The sequence below is a fragment of the Rhea pennata genome, chromosome 12 (genome assembly GCF_028389875.1).
Source record: "Rhea pennata isolate bPtePen1 chromosome 12, bPtePen1.pri, whole genome shotgun sequence".
Lineage (NCBI taxonomy): Eukaryota > Metazoa > Chordata > Aves > Rheiformes > Rheidae > Rhea > Rhea pennata.
In genome coordinates, this window is record NC_084674.1 from 21013996 (window position 1) to 21035885 (window position 21890).

Genomic DNA, 21890 nt, shown 5'->3' on the forward strand with positions numbered 1-21890 from the left:
GGCCGGGTGGGGGCCCCTGGGGGCACCCAGGCCCCCGCCCCGGCTGCGCAGCTCCTGGGCGGCCCCTTTCCCTCCACCCCCTGTGCATGCTGGCTGCGCAGCCGGGCAGGGCAGCGTGGAGAACACCGGCTTTGGAAGGGGGAGCTCAGCGTGGGCACCCTGTGTGCTTGGGACTACGCGGCCGGCCCCGTCCCAGCCCGCGCCCTGCCGGCGAGGGGACGGTGACAGCCGCCTCACGGCGGGAGGGAAGCCGCCCCTGCTGCCACACTCAAGATGGCCGCCAGCTTCCCCCCCCCCCCCCCCCCCCGTGCCCTTCTCTATCCCAGCGGGCCGCGCCCGCGTGTCCCGCCGCTCTCCCATAAGGCCCCGCGGCGGCGGAGTACCGCCACCACTACCCCTCGCTTCCCACAGTGCCCCGCGCGCCGCCCCCTCCCGTTCCCGGCGCAGCAAGATGGCGGACACAATGAGGAGGAGCCGCCTCTGCGCGGCCTGACCGGGCCGAGCCGCGCCGGAGGGCGCCGCCGCCCCGCCCCGCCCCGGCCCGCCGTCCCCGCCGCCTCCGCCGCGCCCCGCCCCGCCGCGGCGCCGCGCCCGGCCGCCGCCCGCCGCCGCGGGGCCCCGCTCGGCTCCGCGCCGCCCCGCCGCCCTCGGCGCGGCCCGGCGGCGGCATGAAGCTAACGGACAACGTGCTGCGGAGCTTCCGCGTGGCCAAGGTCTTCCGCGAGAACTCGGACAAGATCAACTGCTTCGACTTCAGCCCCAACGGCGAGACCGTCATCTCCAGCAGCGACGACGACTCCATCGTGCTGTACGACTGCCAGGAGGGCAAGTGAGTGCGCGCCGCCGCCGCCGCCGCCGGCGGGCCCCGCGGCCGCCCCGCGCGGGAGGCTGCGCCGAGCCCCCTGCGCGGCCCCGGGCAGCGGGTGCGCGTCTGCCGCGCGGCCCTGGCCTTCGCTTCTGCCCTTTCTTCTTTCCTGTTGTCCTCCTAAATTTAGGCTTGTAAATAGCGCTGCGATGATGCCTGGCAGGGGATTCTTTTAAACGCTGCCGAGTGGGCTCGGGGGTGCGAGCGCCGCAGTCCTGTCAGTTCTGTCTGCTTGTCTTTGCTTGTTATCGACACTAGAGTGGAGCTAGTGGTGTTAGTTGGGTGTGAGAGTGTTTTCCTAGCCACGAGAACTGCGTATTTCTTGCGCTAAGGATGTTGGATCTGGTCGCAGTTCTAGGCCTCGGTGTTGTTACAAGTGTGCAGACTGACTGCTCGGCCTTATCCGGTGTAAGTCTCGGTTAGTAAAATAGAGGTAGTTGCTGTGAATACTTTACAGATAAGTTAGTCCAACTGTGACTTCTTTGTTAGGTATTTAATTTTAAAGGTGAAGATGTCATGGTGTGTGTTCACAGTAACTTCCAAAAGCTCTGTGGTGGCTTCGTTAAAATCTGGTTCCTAAATTGTGTCTGGGAATGTTGTGGGTAAAGGCGATCCTCTGCACTTTAAATCATTTTCTCTAGTCATGGTTTTATCTATGAAGCCCAGTTAAGATACACATATGATTCAGATGTATTGTCAGAAATTGTCTAAATTCATATTGAATCCATTAAGATCTTTATTGATTGATCTTATTTAACATCATTAATAAATTATTAATGGATTAAGATGCATTTATTTCTCATTGAATAGGGTTGTATAACTTATCATTCTTTCGCTATTCGTACAATTCTTGTCCCGTTTTTTGAATAAAAAGTAGTAATTTGCACAGCACTTGAAATGTGGTCTTATTGTTCAGTCAGAGGATGCAACCATGCAAATAAGGCAGTAACTTTAGTAGTTTGTATCTTGGAATGCCTGCAAAAAGAGACATCTGTATTCTATAAGAGTTGGACCAAATTGAGCCAAATGATGTCATTATTCCATTAAAAACTTGATGTTTGGATATTTCAGAGTTGTTTAAAAAGAGTTATTTGCATGTTTATGATATTGATTTTCAGTAAAAGCTGTAATATGCAGTAAAGAGGTGGTTACTGAGCCTGGAATTAAGCTTGGTAAAGCAAAGAGAGTTGATCTTATGATATATCATGCCATAATGACTTTAAAAGCTGAGAATGGTGCAAAGAAACGCTATGATTGTAAATAAGTCATTGTGTGTTTGGCACAAGTATATATTTGTTTCATTTACAGTCTTTTAAATTATATTTAACTCTTCTGTTGGTGTAGAGATTCACTTTTGAGTGTTTTTTTTTTTGTTTTTTTTTTTTGTTTTTTTTGGCAGGGGGTTCCTGGGGAGATGCGAGTAGGCAGCATTATGTTCGCATAGCAAATGAAAGAAAAGATAGTTCACAGGAAGGAGAATAAATGGGGCAGGGCAGCAGTACAAGAGTGAAAATATATTGCTTAGGAGTACAGGGAGGTAGGTGTGTCAGTATTGCATATGTTTTGTAGTAGGCCTAGTATTCCTAAGTCTTCTGCTTTTTCAGGCAGACTAGGACATTGTACTTGCTGTGTTTGAAAGACTACATTCTGCTTATTCTCTTTATTTTGTAGAAAATTTTATTGTATGTTTTATTTAGTTTAATTTATCTATTTAGTTTGCTTGCTTTAAAAATAACGTTCTTGCCACTCCCTGATACAGTCAACTTTAATTTGAAAAGAGTGAGTTCTTATTTATGTAAGAATAGATAACATAATACGGATGCTGTCTGCTATGGATAGATCTAGATCCTAATTACATTCAATAGTAGAAGGCCTGAGTGATGTTAATGCAGATACTATTGATTCTTCTTCCCCTTTCAAACTTGTAAAGAACAATTTGATGGATTGGAAGGCATTTGGTCCTTTCATTCCTATCTCCATCTAGTCCTGATGTATGCTTTACAGTGAAAGGATTTGTTTTAATTAAGTTAGACATAAAAGATCAATGGTCTGTTACTGCAGTGTTACGGGGCAATGAGAGCAGTTTCAGCAAGGTAACCTGTGTGTCAGGATGCTTTTCTCTAATGGCTATAAAATTAATTTGGATGTTGCTCACATACTATCAATTGACTTAAAACCATAAATGTGATTTTAGAGGTGTCTAGGGATGAAGGGCACACTTTTTTCTTATCTTAGAAAGTTTTAACAGTGAGTTGCTTTGTCACAATAGATTCGTGTAGAGATGAAAAATTGAATCTGTGAGTGATTATTGTTGTGATGTGGTGGAATCTTGGCAGATTCTGGCCTGTAGTTTAGTGTGTGTGTGTGGCAGTGTGTGTTTGTTTTGAGTTTTGTGCGTGTGGTTTTATTTTTATATATATATATATATATATATATATTTCTCTTTTATTTAATCAAACCAATTTTTCAAGGATCTGGATCTCTCACCTTATGTGTATCATTTCTAATGAATCTAAGATTCAGCAGAAGAAAGTTTTTTCTGCTTGCTGGATTTCAGTATAATGAGTCCTACTTCAGCAGAGGGTGCCTGAATGGTAAAACTTTTTTCCCACTGTAACAGTGGCAAAACTTGGATTTTATTTCCTTTTATTAGGAGTTCAGCTGATAGACTTAAGTCTAAGTGTTCAGTTAAACTTTAAGTGTGCACTTACCTGGTTTGCTTTGCTTTGCCATACCTTGATAAACCATATCGATAAGAGAATCGTATTACCACTGTAAGCAAGCCTGTCTGAGGGTACTTCCATTTCTAAATATGTCAGGACAGTTTAAACAGCTGTGCTTAGCCAAGAAATGACAGGATAAGATTGTCTCCTTGAAACAGAATCTCTTAGAGTTTATACTGGGGACAGGCTTGAAAAATTAATGTTACTTATTCATGAGCATACAGTAATTTTGGAACTGAGATTCTACGTGCATTTCCAAATGTGTAAACAATTACTCTTGTGACTTTAACCCACTACACATTAACAAGTAATTTCAAAATAGACTGCCTCAAAACATAACCAAGAAGCTTACCTACATCTGTTAGGGCTTAAGAATGAACTCAAACTTTCAGAAGAAAATCATATGCTGGAGTGTACAGCAGACCTTGATTTGGAGCAGCAGACCTTGATTTGGAGCAGGAGGCTTGTAGTTCTGAATTTTGTAACCCTGGTACAATATAATGGTGGTCTTCACAAAGGTTTGTTTAGCTTGTATTTTATTATATCAATTGTATGTTATTTATGGTTGGACCAACTAGTTTTGATTGGAAATTGGGCCTTCTGTCTTTACAGCCTCTAAAATTGCTTTGGTGATACTACACTTGGAATCCAGAACAAATACAATACGGCAGTAGAATCCAATATTTCTTGTTCTGGAGAGCACTGATATATCTTGACTCCTGCCTAATCGTAGTGTTTGGTAGACACATTAGTGAGCCTGGTTTGGTGAGACAGTTGTATCTGTTCTAGCTGTAGTGATTAAAACCAAGGTATGGATATTAGTTCTTACAAGCTTTGCCCATGTTTTGTTTATTCTTTGTAAAGATTTGCAAGTGGGCTGGATATATTAACCTTAAATTGGACTTAAATTTAGTGATGGCTATTTGTTTTAAAAAATAGGCAAAGCTTGGAGCTTTCCTTTTTATGTGTTTAATAAATTACAAACAGACTTTGTATGAAAAGTGACACACTTCTGCTTTTACTAGCTTCCATGTAAGCTTTAACTTTACCTTTCTGAAAATGAGAAAGTCACTTTCCTTCTCTTTGGTAAAAATTGCTTTGTCTATTTCTTGCTGTTCTTAATATCTTTATGTATATTCTTTGATGTTCGCTTATCTTTGACTCCTTGGAGTTACCATCTGTATTCTCAGGTTTTTAAGGGATTGCCACTCCCCAGTTAAAAATGAAAAAGAAAAAAGAAAAAACTCAACTGTATATCATGGTATTTTTCAAATTCAAAGCATGCATGTGTAGGTATTCTTTACAATACTATTTTAAGTAGTGTGGAGAGAGAAATCTGCAAACTCAGCTGCTTTGTCCAGTCACCAGTAGCAAATTATTACAATTTTAAAATGTAACGTGAGAGAAAAGCCAAGTCTATCCCAGAACGCGGCAAGTTGTCAAGGATTTTACTACAGTCCTTATTTATTTATTTATTTTTTGGCTAGTTAAGCTGTTGCTTAGCCCAAAGGTATTTTATCTCCGAGTTCTGAGTGCTGCCAGGAAGTTGTAATTTGCTAATACGTTGTACCTTCTTTGGCTGGTATTTTACTCAAATATGCATCTGTGCTGCGGCAGCAAGCACGCACTCCTCGTCGTCTGACTGCGCGGCTGGCTCACCTGCGGGCTCTGTCCCGGGTGGTCCGGCTAGCTTCCTCCAGGACAAGCTGCCTGTGTTGCCTGCCCTCGGCAGCGTGGACGCAGGCTGCTTGAAAGGCTTAGCCGCCGGGCCAGGGTCAGTTTGTGTGCTTCCATTTATCAGGATAGACAGCAAGTATCAGCTCATCGGTCTGGTGTCATCCCCTTCTTCCTAACTGTTGTCTTGGTTGTGTTAAGCAATTTAGCTCTTTCCAGTTCATTTTTGTTTACTCCTCTGTATAGTCTCCCTCACTGCCAGGTTTATGCTGCTGTACCAGCAGCTGTATAGCTGGCATTGGCCATTTTTGTTTCTAATGAGTTTCCCAGTCTTCTTACTCTGAATAGAGCTTCTAGACTTTAAACTTTCATGGATAAGGAAGAAACAGACCAGGCATGAGACTCTTGGATTTGTTTAAAAAATAAGTAAGTAAATTGAGTTTGGTCAGCAGGACAGCTCAGGTAACTACAAAGCGCAGTATGGGGAAGTGTCAGATGTAATACAGAATTTTGGTTTCTAAATTTAAAACTTATTTTAAAGCACATCTGTATTTTCAATCTGTAGGATGTTCGAATCTGCAGAATTTTTGAATCTTTGATTTAAAAGTTTATTGGAAGGAACTGAGGAAGAATTTGTTGAGATCGAGTGATACAGGTGGTGTAGTTTGTTTAGTTACATTTGCTCTACGGGCTTTCAGTTATTGGAATTTTGATCTGAGCAGGTTCATCCAATGGCTGGCCCTATGTCTTCTGCTGTTCAAGAATTAATCTTTTAAGAATAAAAGGCTATTTTTGTTCTAGTATGGAGAGTCTCCAGCTCATGCTCTTGTTTGGGTGCGTCAGTTCCAGGTTAATGAAAGCAGGGAGGGAATGTCAAGCATCTCAGAAAGGTCCACTGCGAGCGAGGGTGGAGTCTGAGCTGTTCTGGCAGCAGTAGTGGTTTAAACTGCTCCTGCTGTTTGTTTCCATTCTCATGCTGTCTTGCTCAGTTTGCATTAATACATTTTTTTATGAAACTGGATAATAATCAGAGCTAGGAATTTCTAGATTAAAAATAGCTTTTGGAAGGCAGGGAGAATTGTATTATTCCTAACTTTGCTCTGTTTCCTGTGTTGGTTTGCTGCCCAGCTTTAGAAACCACTCTGCTACCACAACTGAGGGGGAAAGCGGAAGGAGGGTGGTGGACAGCTTGCACTGCTTAAACAGGCACTGCTGCTGAAAGATGTCCTTATTAAACTGCTACTTGTAAATACACTTTGCAATTTAAGTGTCCATTACTGCAGTACCTCACTTTTTATCAGACCCCTAAAAATCCAATTTTGTGTTTCTTTGTAGCTCTCATTAGAATGTCTTTAATCTTATCACCTCATGTTACATTAGAGTTTTATATTTTTAATTAAGGTTGGGATTTGAGTATAACTGTCCAGCAGTTTGAGAGTCTCTCCAGTGCTTATAGACTAATGATATGCACATGGCTGTGATCATAACAAAAAGCCCTGGTTCTGAACCAGACACTTTGCTCAACATTTTGAGCAAACAGAAAACAAAAAGACAGTCCTCCTCCCCAAATTATTCTGAGTTTAAAAAAGAATAAATAAATAAAATTGAGATTTTGGAGGGCAAGTGAATGATGAGGCAGTGCTGGTGAACATTCAGGGCTCACTACTGCAGCCCATCCAACTCTTTATGCTAGACATCATCAGAAAAGGAGTTTTTGAGGAAGGCTAATGAATCTTGGAGGTGGTGTAGGGAGCTCTTCAAGCCTGACGACAGTCTTGGAGAGGGCGAAAAGATGCTTGTTTGAAAATTAAATACATTTTTTTTCCTTATATGAAAGCCTCTGGCTACTTCAAATGATCTAGTTATATTAGTGAAAACAAGTATTATTAGTGGGTAAGTCTGTGTTTGAGCTTTTTGTTGCGGTGGGTACAATTATTTCTGCTTCCTTCTGGCAGACCAAAGAGAACACTGTACAGTAAGAAGTATGGAGTGGACCTCATCAGATACACACACGCTGCCAACACTGTGGTGTACAGCTCCAACAAAATAGATGGTAAGTGATTTGCTGTAGTTCAGCATGTTTAATCTCTGCACTGAAATTGCATGCCCAGATAAATAGAAATAAAGGGCTGGAAGGAAACTTGTAGCAACTTTTAGGTGATAAACATGCTGTCAGAGACAGGACTTAATGTTCCGCTCTAATGCACAACTCAGTGGTATTCCCCGGAGGACGCTAACGCTAGTTTTGTTCAGTACTATAAAAAGGACGGGATTAAATACTGTTAGTGAGATCTAAGTTCTGTTCTCAACTCTGTAGTTCACTTTGCTGTTTGATACCAACGCAGCCAGCCTCTTTCTTTCTTTCTTGCATGTGAGATGAGGAAGAGGGAGCATGTGCCCAGAAGGTAGACTATACAGATAGCTTTGTCTGGTGCATTTCCAAGTTAATTACAAAGAATGGAAGGTATTTTTTCTTTCTCCTTATACAGCAGGATGTTCAGGTAGTTCAGCAAATCATCTACCAAGGCTGGAATAAGTCCCAGACTTTGCTTCTGTTCATTTGCCCCATTGCTCTTTCTTTTTTTCTTTTTTTTTTTTTTTTTGTGTGTGTGTGTGTGTGTGTGTGTAATAGGTATAGGCAAATCAGCTGTCTTCATGCCATTTTTCCATGGTCACTGTCTATGATAACTATATGCTGTAAATCGGTGACCTTGAGTGGCTTCTAAAGCTTCATGGCAAGCTTTCTATTAATAAATGTATTTATTTCAGTCTTAATTTAAAATTCATATTTAACAGTTTCACAGATCGGTTTGTTAATTCTTCTATACAGTAATATTTCTTCCTAATATTAGAACCAATTACTGCTAGTCATGACTACAGATTTTGTCTCAGTATTGTTTCGTTGTAGTCAGTCTTACAAAATTCTTCAGTGAACAAGTCTCTGGTTTAGTATAGCACTTAGCTTCTATAAACAGGTTTTAACATGATATTTGTAAATTCATAATCCTTTCTGGAAGTGTGATTTTTATTTTGATTTCTCCTATTAGATTTCACAGTAAAGGTACTGATGCGAGTAGTGGACAGAACACTGCTTTGTGTGTGCGCGCTATGTTGCTTAAGGAATTTTTAAAGGAGTGAATATTTAATAGAGAATATAAATATGGAGAAGATAGAAGTCAAGAGTTAAGAAGTCAGGGTAAACTAGAACAAACCAGGCCCCAAACTGTGGAAGCAAGGAAGTTTCCCACAGATTGAGATTTAGTGGTATAAAAGGATTAGAAGTGTGACTGGAAGTATTTGCTTTTTAGTCTATTTCACAGCCTAATTACTATCTTTTATTAAGATATTACTTTGTTATGTGGCAATTATGGCTTGTTTGTTAAAGAGTTTCTAATGCTGTCTTAAATTGAGGGGGCTTTTGTTATAGACATGGAAAAATCTTTGAGGAACCAGAAGTTAGATATCCTTCATAATAACATTATTATATAATGAGAATAATAGAAAAAGAATATGAAAATATTTGTTGCTGGTACTAACTGTAAGCCTAATGAACCTAGCAATGCATTCTTCAGGGGTCCAGATACTCTCTAGTGTCTAATACACGCAGTCTTGGGTAATGTGCGTTATATTTCACCTACCTTGCAGTTACCAGAATGGAAAAATTAAGCCAGGTTTGTGTTATGAGTGCTGTCATTTGTCCCCAAGCATTTGGTGTATGTTGGAGTTCCTACTGATTCAGTTATTTCTGAAGAGTTTCTCAAGACCTTTGAACCTAGCTCCTCCTGCCTGATTCCAGGCTGAGGTAGTAGTTTGTACAGTTTGAGGGTCTATGATACCACCCGGTACAGGAGATAACTGTACAGGCCACTGCCTTGCCTGGGACAGAGCACTGGCGGCGAAAAGGATCACACAGCTGCACTTGCCCAGTGCTTCCTCTTAACAAAAGAAGTTCGGCAGGGATACTTCTGAAATCAGGTAATGACAATTCTTGCAGGAAAAATGAGAGATATGCTTTAACAGCATGCTTGGAGCACATCCGTTCTTGTCGTGTTGCGATGTAAAACTGATTTTGGGGGACTTATGTCATTTAAGTTCACTTAGAGCCTTCTAGAGTGGTGTGTTGTCAGGGTTATATTTCCCATTTGATCAATTGTCCTTAATTTTGTTACCAAATATTAGAGGATAGTGCAGAACTCTAACTTCAGCTGGATGGGAAATTTCAGGTAAAACTCATAATTTGGGAGGTTTTTTCACAGAAACCAAATTTTGCAGAATGTGATTTTCAAAAAGTCCCAAATATTCTAGCCGTTATGGCTGTGAAAATGCTCCATGCATACTGACTGCTTGTTGGCTTTTAGTCTTCACAGTCTGTAACAGAAATGTTCCCCCTCCCCCCTCAATGTGTCTTTGGAGCCTCCGTGGTACTTGTGGGTAAAGCAGTATGAAGTCTGACTCGGTGCTGTTTGGTGCAGGTGCCTGATGCAGACCTCCTCCATTCAGTAATAGTGTCCTTGTGAATAAAATTAGAAGGAATTTTACTGGAGTTGTTTTTCTGTTAGTCTTTCCATCTGAAAAGTGCTCTCAGATGTCAGAAATTTAACTTATGGTCTTCATGTTTCATCACTTCAATACATATGCAGGTAAAGATTAAAAAGTAGCTTCTTTGCTTTAAATGAATTAAGCTTGTGCCCTGTGCCCCTCTCAAGGTTTAGCTGTTCATATATAAATGCAGAGAATGCACAAAGGCATAAATTATTAGATAAAACAATTCTCTGTTTGAGACTTCTCGGTTTCTTTTTTTTAGTGTTTTTAGTGTTCCTGTGCTAGCTTTGAAGTCCATATCCTATCTCCTCTTTGATTGAATGCTAGAATTCACACATTTCCTTGCTTGTTGTTTAGCTGGAGATGCATTTTCTGTATGAATATGGTGGTAGGACAGCAAGTTGCATGAAAGAAAGCAAAAAAGATGGTGGTATTAACTTGGTAAAATCCTGATTTTTGTGAGAATGATGGAATAAAAAAACCTTGTGATGCTTTAATTTCAGCACCTTTGAAATTAAGTTACATAAATTGCTACGGGAGTGAGTCCAATGGAGAGCTACTAAGATGATTAAGGGACTGGAGCATCTCATATCAGGAAAGGCTGCAAGAGCTGGAACTCTTCATCCTGGAAAAGAGAAGACTGCGGGGGGGCTATCAATGTATATAAGTATGTGAAGGGAGGATGTAGAGAGGATGGGGCCAGACTGCAGTGGCATCCAGCGATAGTACAAGAGGCAGCGGGCACAAACTGAAACACGGGGAGGTCCATCTAAACATGAGGAAAGACTTATTTACTGTGAGGGTGACTGAGCACTTGAGCAGGTTGCCCAGAGAGGCTGTAGAGTCTCCATTCTTTGAGTATTCAAAAGCTGTACAGACAGGGTCCTGGGGCAGCGTGCTCTAGGTAACCCTGCTTGAGCAGGTGGGTTGGACTGAATGATCTCCAGAGGTCCTTTCCAACCTCAACTGTTCTCTGATTCTGTTAAAAATCGCATGGCAGTTTGCCTGTAACATGTAATATGTCTTCAGACTGTGGCAAATACCCTTCCTGATGCTTGATTTCCACTTTTGACTTTGGAAACCAGGTTGTTTTGTGTCTGTTTCTACCTTAGTTCTGTTTCAAAGTCAGACCTGACATCAAGGGACTAGACTTGCAATCTATGGCAATATTCTGTTACTGCCAGGTGTAGGTTTACTGTATAACTTGCTTTCAGATAATGTTATACTCGTGCTGTAATAAGGCTTATGTTTTATGCTTGTGGTTTCAGATACAATACGATACCTCTCACTGCATGACAACAAATACATTCGATATTTCCCGGGGCATACAAAAAGGTAAGATGCAGCCTGCAAACAGTACAGGAGAGATGGAAATAATGGTTGTAATGAGCTTGAATTGTGTTAGACTCAGTTTAGTCTCGTTCTCTTTCTGTGGAAGAGTGTTCATGGGAATTACGAACTTGCCTGCAACTGTTGGGCTAGGTGTTGCATCATGAACTCCTGTGTATGTCCCTGATGCGCATGATCTTTGGTGTTACAGAGTGGTTGCCCTTTCAATGTCTCCAGTGGATGATACTTTTATTTCTGGATCTCTTGATAAAACTATTCGACTTTGGGATCTCCGCTCTCCGAATTGCCAGGTAGGATATCAAATTTGCGGGCATGTTTTTGTGTGTTATGGAACATTCTTTCAGTTAAAAGGATTTGCAGCAGCTGCTTGCTTGTTACAAAAATGAAAATACTGCCACGCAAACATACACTGCTGAGTTAGAGTTCGCACCTTCCTGGAATGCTGAAGGAATTTTGATCACAAATCCCTATGAAATATTTGTAACATCAGTTGCTTTCACCCTTATCTCTGTGCTGGAGAGGCACAAGGAAGAGCAAGAAGTAACGGTCGGAGCTGATGAAACAAGAGAAGAGCTGGGTGTGATCAGATTGTTAATTAGACTGCTACACTATGCAGTGAGTGTTCCATCTTAGCAGGCATCTCTCCTGGGCTGGGAATGGTAACAGAAGGGGTTTTGTGAGATATATTTTATTTTATTTGAATGTTCATAGCTTCTTTGTGTTTAAAGTGACCATCTTGATGCCATTAAATTTGATGAAAAAATTGGAGGTCTCAAACAACTGCCATACAGTCTGTCCACCCCTTGTACCACCATTTTTGTTTGTTAGACCCGTTTGTGAGCAAAGTTAGTTTTTGAACAACGCAACCCCCCTATTCATTTGTATTTATTTGGTTTGCTGGAATTGTGTGGGGTTTTTGGGTGGGTTTTTTTTTTTTTTTTTTTTTTTTTTTTTTTGTGAAAGCGGGTTTGCACAGAGTGAAAAAAATGCTGTTGTACTCTCATCATACTTCCATTATGTTCTCTCTTCTCACTGGAACCAAGTTACTTGTAAGGGGGATGGTTGCTGATTCCAGCTGATGTAACTTTTCCTTTTGCATTTACAGTTGCATTTCTCACAAAACAGTTTGGGTTGCCTTAAAAATGTGCTTTTTTTTTTTTTTTTTTTTTTCCTTAAAAAAAATAACTGAAAATCTTAATTCTGCCCTTCTCTGGAATTATGCTCTAAATGAGTTGCTCACCATTTATTCCTGCCCATGTGTAAATTTGCCTTGTGATGATCTCGGTGCAGGAGTTGCAACAGATAAAGTTGTAAATTCAATGACAGTTTTCTGATTTGTGCTAGAAATTGCAAGCATAGAAGAACTAGGACTTGTAACTAAAAGCTACATTCAGCAGAGTTTGGGGAACAGGTTCAGGCAGTGCTGCTTGCAATTTTCAAATTTCCCATGAGATGGCAGCCGTAGTGCATTGGAGCAGTGTAGTAGAGTCACAGCTGTCTTGCTTGTCAAGAGTCCTGAGTATTTGCTAGTTACTGTCTAGTCTTCAGAGAGTTCAGGGAAAAGAAAGAAAAGACAAGTAGTAAAGTCTGAAGAACAGCATTTCAGAAGCATAGAAACTTAAGTGTATTGTTGATTATAATCAATAATGTGTTCTTATATCTGCATATGCAGTTACAGAAGGACATTTGACTAACATATAAACCTGCAGAATGAAAACCCTGAACTAAAAGTTCAGCAGTGGTGTTTAGCAGAGCTGTTTCTGCTTGTTTCCAGGATACTGTTTGTGCTGTTTGTTTTTTCTTTCATAACCATAACTGACAGCATGCTGCTATCAATTCTAGCAGCAGTGTTTTGTGGAACTGTCCAGTATGGTTACTAATACAGCCATATCATCTTCCCTTCTCCGTGTGTGTTTTTCATGGAATCAGTAAGGTTGGCAGGGACCTCTGGAGATCATCTAGTCTAACCTCCCCTGCTCAAGCAGAGTCACCTAAAGCATGTTAGTCAGGGTTGCATCCAGATGGGTCTTGAATAGGATCTCCTTCTCCAGAGAAGGAGACTCCACAACCTCTCTGGGCAACCTGTTCCAGGGCTGTGTCACTCTCGCAGTGAAGAAATTCCCCCTCACGTTCAGGCGGAATTTCCCGTGCTTCAGTTTCTGCCCATTGCCTCTTGTCTTGTCACGTGGGACAACTGAAAAGAGTTTGTCCCCATCCCCTTGACATCCTCCCTTCAGGTACTTGTACACATTGATCAGATCCCCCCTCAGTCTTCTCTTCCCCAGGCTGAAGAGGAGTGGGTGACAGCTCTGAGGTCTTGATTTGTTTTGACATAAACACTTATCGTTGCAATAAACTCGGAAGCTCTTTATGATAACCTGGTGTAATCAGGGTTGCTGTTTGAGAAACTGGCCTCTGAAACTTTGTAAAACTCTATGTTCATGATAGAAGTACAGTTGTTCAGTGTGTAGGCTGCTATCCTGCTTGCAGTGGAATCAAAGGGTGTTGTTAGAAATGTGAGCATCTATTTAGTGAAATAAGTTGTACTGCTTCTACTTTCTAGGGTTTAATGCATCTCCAGGGGAAGCCTGTGTGTTCTTTTGACCCAGAGGGGTTGATTTTTGCTGCTGGAGTCAATTCTGAAATGGTGAAACTTTACGATCTCCGCTCTTTTGATAAGGTGAGATATGCTAGCTTCATTTCTTATGCTTTTTAGTTTTCAAGAAATAGTGCACTTCCTGTAAACCAACTGCTCAGAGTCCAGATTTGTTTGAACTCCCACAGTTTATTCCATACTACCATCTGTGTCACCACTAGCTGTCTCCTGCCTGGGAGTTTTTGGTAGGTATACGTCCTTTAGAGGCAAACCGATGCTGTCACCAGATCCTAAAGTCCTTGGACCACTGTTCAAGTGTACTTCATTAACTCTTTAACCTGTTTCAGACCACTCTTTGGTGGTGGGTGGGGAGGAGTCGTTTTCCTCGGTCATTATCCTAGAAAAGCACTGGCAAAGATGGACGAGGATCATTGGGTGGGCAGCTGAATTAGCTAAGCACTGAGCCTAGTTTGTTCCATAGCTTAAAGTCAGATGGCAATGGCACCAGCTCAAGCTCTTAGTCTAGCTTCAGTTGGCAGCCTTGTTTGAAAATGAAAACTTAATCGTACCTTAGATTTCTACTTTTGGATGTAGTAGGATTGAATTCTCTTGTCACTTGACTGGCAGTGAACGAGGGTTGTGTGTAAGAGTATCTTCTGTAAGAGTATGTGATACTGAAGTACCCTTTGTTGGCTACGGAAAGCCATGGATTCATACTACTTTTTGAAACCTCTACGCACAGTGGCAGGTTATTGCTATGATATTTTCCTTTGTCTGGTAGCTTGTATTCTTCTCTCCAGTAAGTATTTATTCAGCTTTCTTTTTAAAATCTTAAACCTTTCCTCTGCTGAGAGTAATAATAGACTGTTATTGGCAATGTTGCATACAGAGTCTGTCATTCCCCCCCTCTCTTTTTTTGTTGAAGGGTCCATTTGCTACATTTAAGATGCAGTATGATCGAACATGTGAGTGGACAGGATTGAAGTTCAGTAATGATGGCAAACTCATCCTCATATCGACTAATGGAGGGTTCATTCGACTGATTGATGCCTTTAAAGGAGCAGTCCTGCATACGTTTGGGGTGAGCACACTGTGTGTTACCTGGTTCAAACTTGGTGCTAGCTGCTCGTTTGGGATGATGTGAACCCAGTGACAAACAGATAAGATGTTCCTTTGCCTTCTGGCCTAGGTCTCTGTCTCCCTTTCTGTTTTGGTGGTACAAAGGTCCGTGAATGACATGGTATGGATTTCAAAGGGGGCTTCTAAACATACTGTGTGACTGACTGGTGATCTGGTTAATCTTTGGGCATTCTTTGAAACTCTATTTCCACTTTAAAAGCTCATACTGTATCACTTGTTTGTACAGGTTTCTGGCTTTTCATCAGTGAGGGAAAGCTAAATTTAGGCATGTTGCCACCAAAAAGCAGTAGTCCTCCTGCCCCTTTCTGCACTCAGAGCTCTGCAGTGTCATAGAGGGGATTCTGCCCTTTGTGGACACACACTACTACATATTCTCTTGTTTTGTGCCATAGGGATATAACAATAGTAAGGCTGTCACGCTGGAGGCATCGTTCACACCAGATTCTCAGTTCATCATGATAGGTAAGAAACTCTTAAAATTTGAGTGCTCTGAAACTAGGTGTGTTGCCTAGGACAAAAACAGTGTATCTCTGGGAAGCAGAATTTATCTAAATAATACAGTGCAACTCTAAGCTTCTTTTTGGCTTTACCAGCAATTCTCTCTTTAGTAACCTACTGAGTATCTTCTAGAATGAAGTGCATTTTATGAACTCAGTGAAATGTGAAAAAGCCAAAAAAGATAAGCTATTGCTATGCTTGGAGGACTGTCACATATTCTGTATCAGTGGTGCTCAACTTGTGGCTAGGATGGGCTCACGAGCTCCATCTGAAGGTGTTTTGGAACTGTGTGTTGTGGCCTGTTCTCTGTTACCTGACCAGCCAGGCACCTGTCTGTTCCGAGGTCGCTGGTCCCACAGCCTGGTGTGTTTGCACACCTACTAGGGATATCCCTGCGCTGGTGACATGCTGGGGTAGCTGCATTTTGGTCATGTGGTTCTTGTAAATCCCAGTGTTTGTGGAACAAATTATGCAGAACCCTTGAAAGAAGCAGCAGGCATCAGCCTAATAGCTTGCGGAGTGTTCCTCTGACCTAAGCATCCATCTTCACCTGCCACAGGAAGACCTGAGGGAGGTGGGTGGCAAGAAGCAGTTGCAGCTCCTGTCAAAGCTGGTGCTGCAGGTTGGGCACCCCGAGACGTGTGCTTCGCTCGGTCTATTGTTCCGTGAGAGCAAGTCAGATGCTTCTGTGGGGTGTTGTTCCCTCCTAGCACTTTCTTTTTATTCTTTATTTATCCATGGCTCTAACTGGTATGTCAAATGTGTTTAATTTAGTGGTAATTGGTATCCTGACCCATTCTTTTTCTGCAGGAAAGCGATGGTCTTGACAAATTTCTTTCTTTCTTTCTTTCTTTTTTTTTTTTTTTTTTTTGCTTTGGCTAAGAACTTTCTGATTATGTCTGTCCAGATGAAAATCATAGTGGAAAATTCTAAAATGTGTACTTCAGTTCAGTTTTTACTTATGATTAAGGTGTAGCTTGTACTGCATATTCTTTTTTCCCTGAAAGACTAAACAGAAATATAGAAGCAGAAGAAAATTCTTTTCATGTTTTATTAGGAATCCTATTTAAAATGGGACTGAACACTTACAATTTAAGTATGCAACTTGAGAGTGCATCTTGATAATGTTTACAAGCTTTTATTTTAACATTAAAATGAAAAACTTGCTTCACTGAGCTGATCCTAGGCAGTTGAGGTCTCTAATGAAGCTTCTACTGGTCAGCATCATGTATTGATATTCGGTTACCTTCAAGCCAAAGCCTTTGGTTTGATTCTGTGTGTAACTAGTGAAATGGTGCTGTATGCTGACTTTTCCAATATATCTTGTGTGTCTTGTTTTTTCTTTTTTTTTTTTTTTTATTCCTGCCTGTAGGTTCGGAGGATGGGAAGATTCATGTTTGGAATGGGGAAAGTGGGATGAAGGTGGCCGTGTTGGATGGGAAACATACGGGTCCTATAACCTGTCTGCAGTTCAATCCAAAATTCATGACTTTTGCTAGTGCATGTTCCAACATGGTAAGAAACGTAGTCAAGTTCCTCCTAGTGCAGTCCTGACCCTTTTTGGAGTAAAGCTGAGAAGGCGCCAGGCTATGTCAGTACTCATTGCGTCGCTGATGGGCATTTCCGTAGGCTTTGGTGAAAACCAGGTCTCTGTCTGTTGTGCTTTGATTGAGCATTACCTGGCAGGTAGGTAAGTGAGGCAGCACACTGAGTACTGGCAGACTCGTGTTTTGAACAAATACATAATGACAGAGCCCTGAATGAATGTGCATGCAGAAGCATGGGTTCTTTAGGTTGCTATAACGTGGCTGGTGTGTTTTCATTTTATAAGAATGGCTTGCTCTGGAGAATGTACGATGCAAACCAGACCAGAGTAAGCAAGGATTGTAATCTTAAACTGCTGGGAGGGTTTTACTACTTCCTTGGTAGTCTCTGCCTGTAGGAGTATGGAAGGGAGCAGCAATTGACTCCTGACCTATGTAAGTCAGACCTGTATTCTGCTTTGTAAAAGATACTCTTTTCTCTTTTGTAGGCCTTTTGGTTGCCAACTATTGATGACTAATTCCTGTGCTGCAGCTGCCGTCGGGTGACTTCCTTACTGCTAACAGGAGCATACTCTAACAAGAATAATGTTGGAATTGCCTAGATCTCCTTGACTGTGTTCCCACTCCTGTGTATGTTTCCATATGTCTTTTATTTGCTGCATTCCTTTGCAAGGACTGCTCCACTAGACCTCCTAGTATGTTCAGAGGTGGCATGCAACTCTCTTACCTTCCAGTCCATGCCCAGCAGGCTTCACCTGAAGTTGGAACTGGCACAGTATTATTTCTGAGAGCAACAGTCTGATTTATTTACAAAATGCTTGTGGCAGTTTTTAAGCTGTAATTGTGTTCTCTCTTCTTTCTGTAAGTGCACAATGCTGTTGATGTTCCAAGGTGGAACATGCAGTTTTTCCCCATAAGTGCATGTTTTTCACATCTGGGATCTCTTTAGTTTCATTGCAGTCCACAGATGCAAAGTGATTCCTGTGCCAAACGTGAACGCTGACTGTTTTTTTAACTCAAATAGTAGATGCTGGATTCTTCTGCAGCTGAACATGTGCTGAAAGTATGTGTGACTGTAAATATGCATTACACAGCCTATCATCATTTTTTTGGTATTTTAGTGTGCAGCAAAACATACAGGTTTTGTCCACTGCCAGAGCTTGAAGAAGCCTCCTTGCTGTTTGCTGTGCCAGCATCCCAGAGGGCGCGCACAGTACTGAAGAGGTCTGGTCAGTGTCCCAAGCAATAAAGGAGTCTGTCAGCAGGAAGATGGAGAAACTAAGCTAAGACTGAAATCAGTCTGCCTGTGCATCTTCCTTATGTATCATCTTGGCTGATCTTGTAAATATTGGGGCGGGGGGAGGGGGTAGTGGGAATGGGCCATATTTTTTTACTTTTAGATATTAAAGAATATGATGTGGGCCAGTATTGTGGGCTATCTAGGCTGTTTACCTTCACCAGTACAGTTTTCCCCTCCTGGTTTGTAAATAAGCTCCATTAAACTCTCCCCAAACTGGGTTTAGACCTGTATCCCTTTTGTTGATGGAAGTGGCACGCACAGTTAGTTCATTCTGCATTTTGTTGTAGATTGCACAGGTTTTCAGTGATCTCATTGAAAGAGCGATGCTTCCCTTGTCAAATGGAGTCTACAGAATTGAATACAAAAATCTTACATACGGCTGTTCAAGATGCATTCTGACTTTGCTTTGCTGTGGCCCAGCTCCAAGGAATACAGCTGCAGGAGATAAGAGGGGAATGCTCACCTCCTTTCAAAGGGCTTGTACTGGGGTACGATACAAAAGGGCTGGCAAACCGGTCTTCAAGCCTGATTCTGGTTTCTTTTTCCGAAAGCACTGCATTATCAGATGCATCCAGCAGTAGGCTGGGAAAAGCTCGGCATAAACATTTTGTTCACTGTATTCCTACTTAGGCAAGTGCTCCTGGCTTTATTTGCTGGGTCACAGCTTGGAAAGTCTGTTCTTTCCCTCACTTTGTCACACGTACTTCCCCTCTCCTAAATACCAGAGGTTGAAAAGGTAACAAAACAAGCATGGATATAGGTATGTTCTGTGTGCTTAAGTATCAATCCATACTGGAAAAGTGCTGTAGTGTTTTACCTTAGGTTGGTGGTTTGGATGTTCCATATTACAGCAAAGTTTCTCAGCTGTGGGGCTCTGTATATAATGCAGAGCATGTCTCCCTGGAGAAGTAAATTAGCTTGTAGAACAGCTTTCCTCTGTTTTGCTTTCCCTTGCATTTTTTTTACAGCACTTGTCAGTGGAAATGTTCTGTGCTAACAGCTGGGGATGTGGAATGAGCATTTCCTCACTGCTGGTCCTTTTGAAGTAGTAGTGCATGTTGAGCTGCAGCATTTGCCTGCGACAGGCACGCTGTCATCAGAAGGACTGCTGTGCATGAGGCAGTCTGAAAAACTCAGTGTTTGAATCTGTGGTTGAAGTTACTTTTTAGGCTTTGTGGCTTGCCTCTGCTAGTGCTGCTGCATACACTTAGAGCCATCTCTAGTGGCGCTGTCCATGTGGTGTGAGTTTCTGTTGCCCAGATTGGAGGGGGGAAAGGGAATGGTGGACTGATGATTGTTTTAATCTTGCCAAACAGTTCTGCTGTTGGAGTTGCACCCGAGAGATTCCTTTGTCCTACTACACCAGCATCCCTCTTCCTGGTGTGTACCACCCTGCTTTCGCCTCTAAAATGCCAAGGGCAAAGGAAGATGGGTAACTCAGTCTTCACAGTTGACTAGGTCTCCACAACCACTTTTTAACCTCAGTATTATTGCATTCCAAGCTGCTTGGTGCTATTTCACCATTGTCAGTGTCTCTGTAAGCAGTGGTTTGTAATATACAGATATTTTGGGTTAGTGGTGCATTTTAACAGTTTAATCTTCAGTAGCAAAATGTCTTTCGAGGTTTTGTAAAGTCTGTTGCCTAAAGAAGTGAACAGCTAGCCCCCAGTCATCTTTTTCTTACTATAACAGGCAAGCATTTGGAGGTCTTTGCTTTCTAAAAATTTTCTTTGCTAATGTTTTGAGGTCTTGTCTAAAGACTGTTGTTCACTTCTCTTCTGCTCACAGTGTTGTAAATCTTTGTGCATTGCAGCATGATTTTTTTTAATCAAAATACTGATCCAGAAGGACACACATGGTGAGAACATCAGTGGCTTTCTAGGGTGAAGATAAATTTACAGGTTCATGCACAACATAGTACTAATGCGCAGTTCAAAATTAAACTGAATGCTTTTTCAGGGTCAGTTGCCACCCAAATAGTGGCAGAGACATCTTTCTCGGCTGATGCAGTGGTGAACATTTCCTGTCTGCCTTTGGAAGATGGAAATGTGCCAAGTATTGTCAAGAAACTTCAGTACCACTTGTTTCTATAAAATCAGATAGAATTGAAAGGTGAATAAAGGTTTTAGCTTTGAACTTTTACATGCTTCTCTAAAAGTATCAGGACTGCAGTTCTTAAGCTCTTAAGGACACCCAGCTAATCAGAAACATACCTCATTAAAACTAGCACTCCTATATCTAACACAGTGTCAAAGCCTGTGTAAAGCCAAGCAGGAAACAGCTTTCCATTCCCCCCAAAATTGAGATTTAAAAGATCAACCCCCTGTTCTGCTCTGGGATGAAACAAAAGACCTTTCTTCAAAATGAAGGATGTGCTCTAGCATCAGCTCAGCAGCTGACCCCTAAATAGGCAGCAGTGCTGACTGACCACATCTGCTTGGGTGTAGTTGGCCCTTGAGAGACTGCTTTCACACTCCCACATCTTTGGTTAATATCCTAGCCTCTGCTTTGGGGGACATAGAAGCAATTGAGTAACGAAATTCGGAAGCAGTAGTGTATCTTCTCCAATCCCATTTCTGGCTGTATTTGCACTTTATAAGAGCCTCTTTTTTTTTTTTTTTGGTCAGAGCTTAGGGTCCTGTTGAGCCTTTCAGAGAAGCTGCTCTTTGGTTGTGAGCTGGTATTGTGAATTTTAACTCCTAGGTGGTATCTGCCAGATAAGTGTAAATATATAAAGTCAAATTATGCTTTGTCACAAAATACTACATATGTGGAGAATTCAATGTTGTGGCTGTTAACAATAAATATTTTGTAGACAGATTACTGAGTATTGTAAATTCTGCATTTGTCCAGTGTGATACAAGTTGCTGTTTCACAGAGGGGAATAAGAAGAATCATGTATTTTAAAAGTGCCTCAGTTTTGGAAAGTCAGAAGTTCTGTAGTGGAAATTGTGGTGCATCTAAAGCTATCTCTACGTTAATCGCCCATTTTACAAGGATTCTTTTGCCCAGGAACATACCAGAGTAGGGAAGCAATCTTGTGGCAGCTGCTTGTCTTGAGGTATGGTGCCCTTAAATGAGTATTCACAGAAGTCTGTGATGTGGATGTAGGAGCAGAGCCCTTTCTCATCGTGAGAGTGGAGAAACAGTATTTTGATTTTGAGTAATAGGAGACTTGGGTCATTACACTCAAGCTGCTGTATTGGGGGGTGGCAACCAGCACTGAGTTAACATGAGGTAAAACTACATGTACATTGTTCTCTCTCTCTCTTTTTTTTTTTTTTTTTTTTAAGCTCAGGAGGAGAGGAAGAAGTAAAGCTGGAGATAAAATCATCTTGTTGTATTTGCTTGCTTAAACCATAAGCAGAGATCTGGGAAGGCTCCTTCATTCCTGAGTCCAGGTCCCTGCTGCAGGAAATAAATGTCTTTTGATAGCTACCTCTCAGTAGTACTGCTTATGGAACGTTCCTAGTGACAAACTGCTGTTTTGCAAAATACAAAAGACTTGTTTTAGCATTTCTGAAGCAAAAACTCCCCTACAGTTTTCTAATGCAATTTTTTTTTTAAATCTCAGGTATGTGTAAAACCTCTGATAAGATTAAAGCTGTTGGAAGAAGATACTGTGAGAAACCTGTTTTTAAACATAAGGACTTTCATC

The 21890-nt window shown here is 41.7% G+C and overlaps 1 protein-coding gene across 1 annotated transcript; it reads left to right on the forward strand.

Annotated features, from left to right (window-relative positions):
- The first annotated feature begins 613 nt into the window (after positions 1–613).
- Positions 614–21053, forward strand: WDR82 (WD repeat domain 82). The gene is made up of 9 exons (XM_062586046.1): positions 614–829; positions 7218–7315; positions 11073–11139; positions 11345–11444; positions 13718–13834; positions 14676–14831; positions 15283–15352; positions 16761–16903; positions 17421–21053. Exons 1-9 carry the CDS (start codon positions 669–671, stop codon positions 17448–17450), a joined length of 942 nt encoding a protein of 313 aa, XP_062442030.1. The 5' UTR covers positions 614–668; the 3' UTR covers positions 17451–21053.
- Positions 21054–21890: the final 837 nt, after the last annotated feature.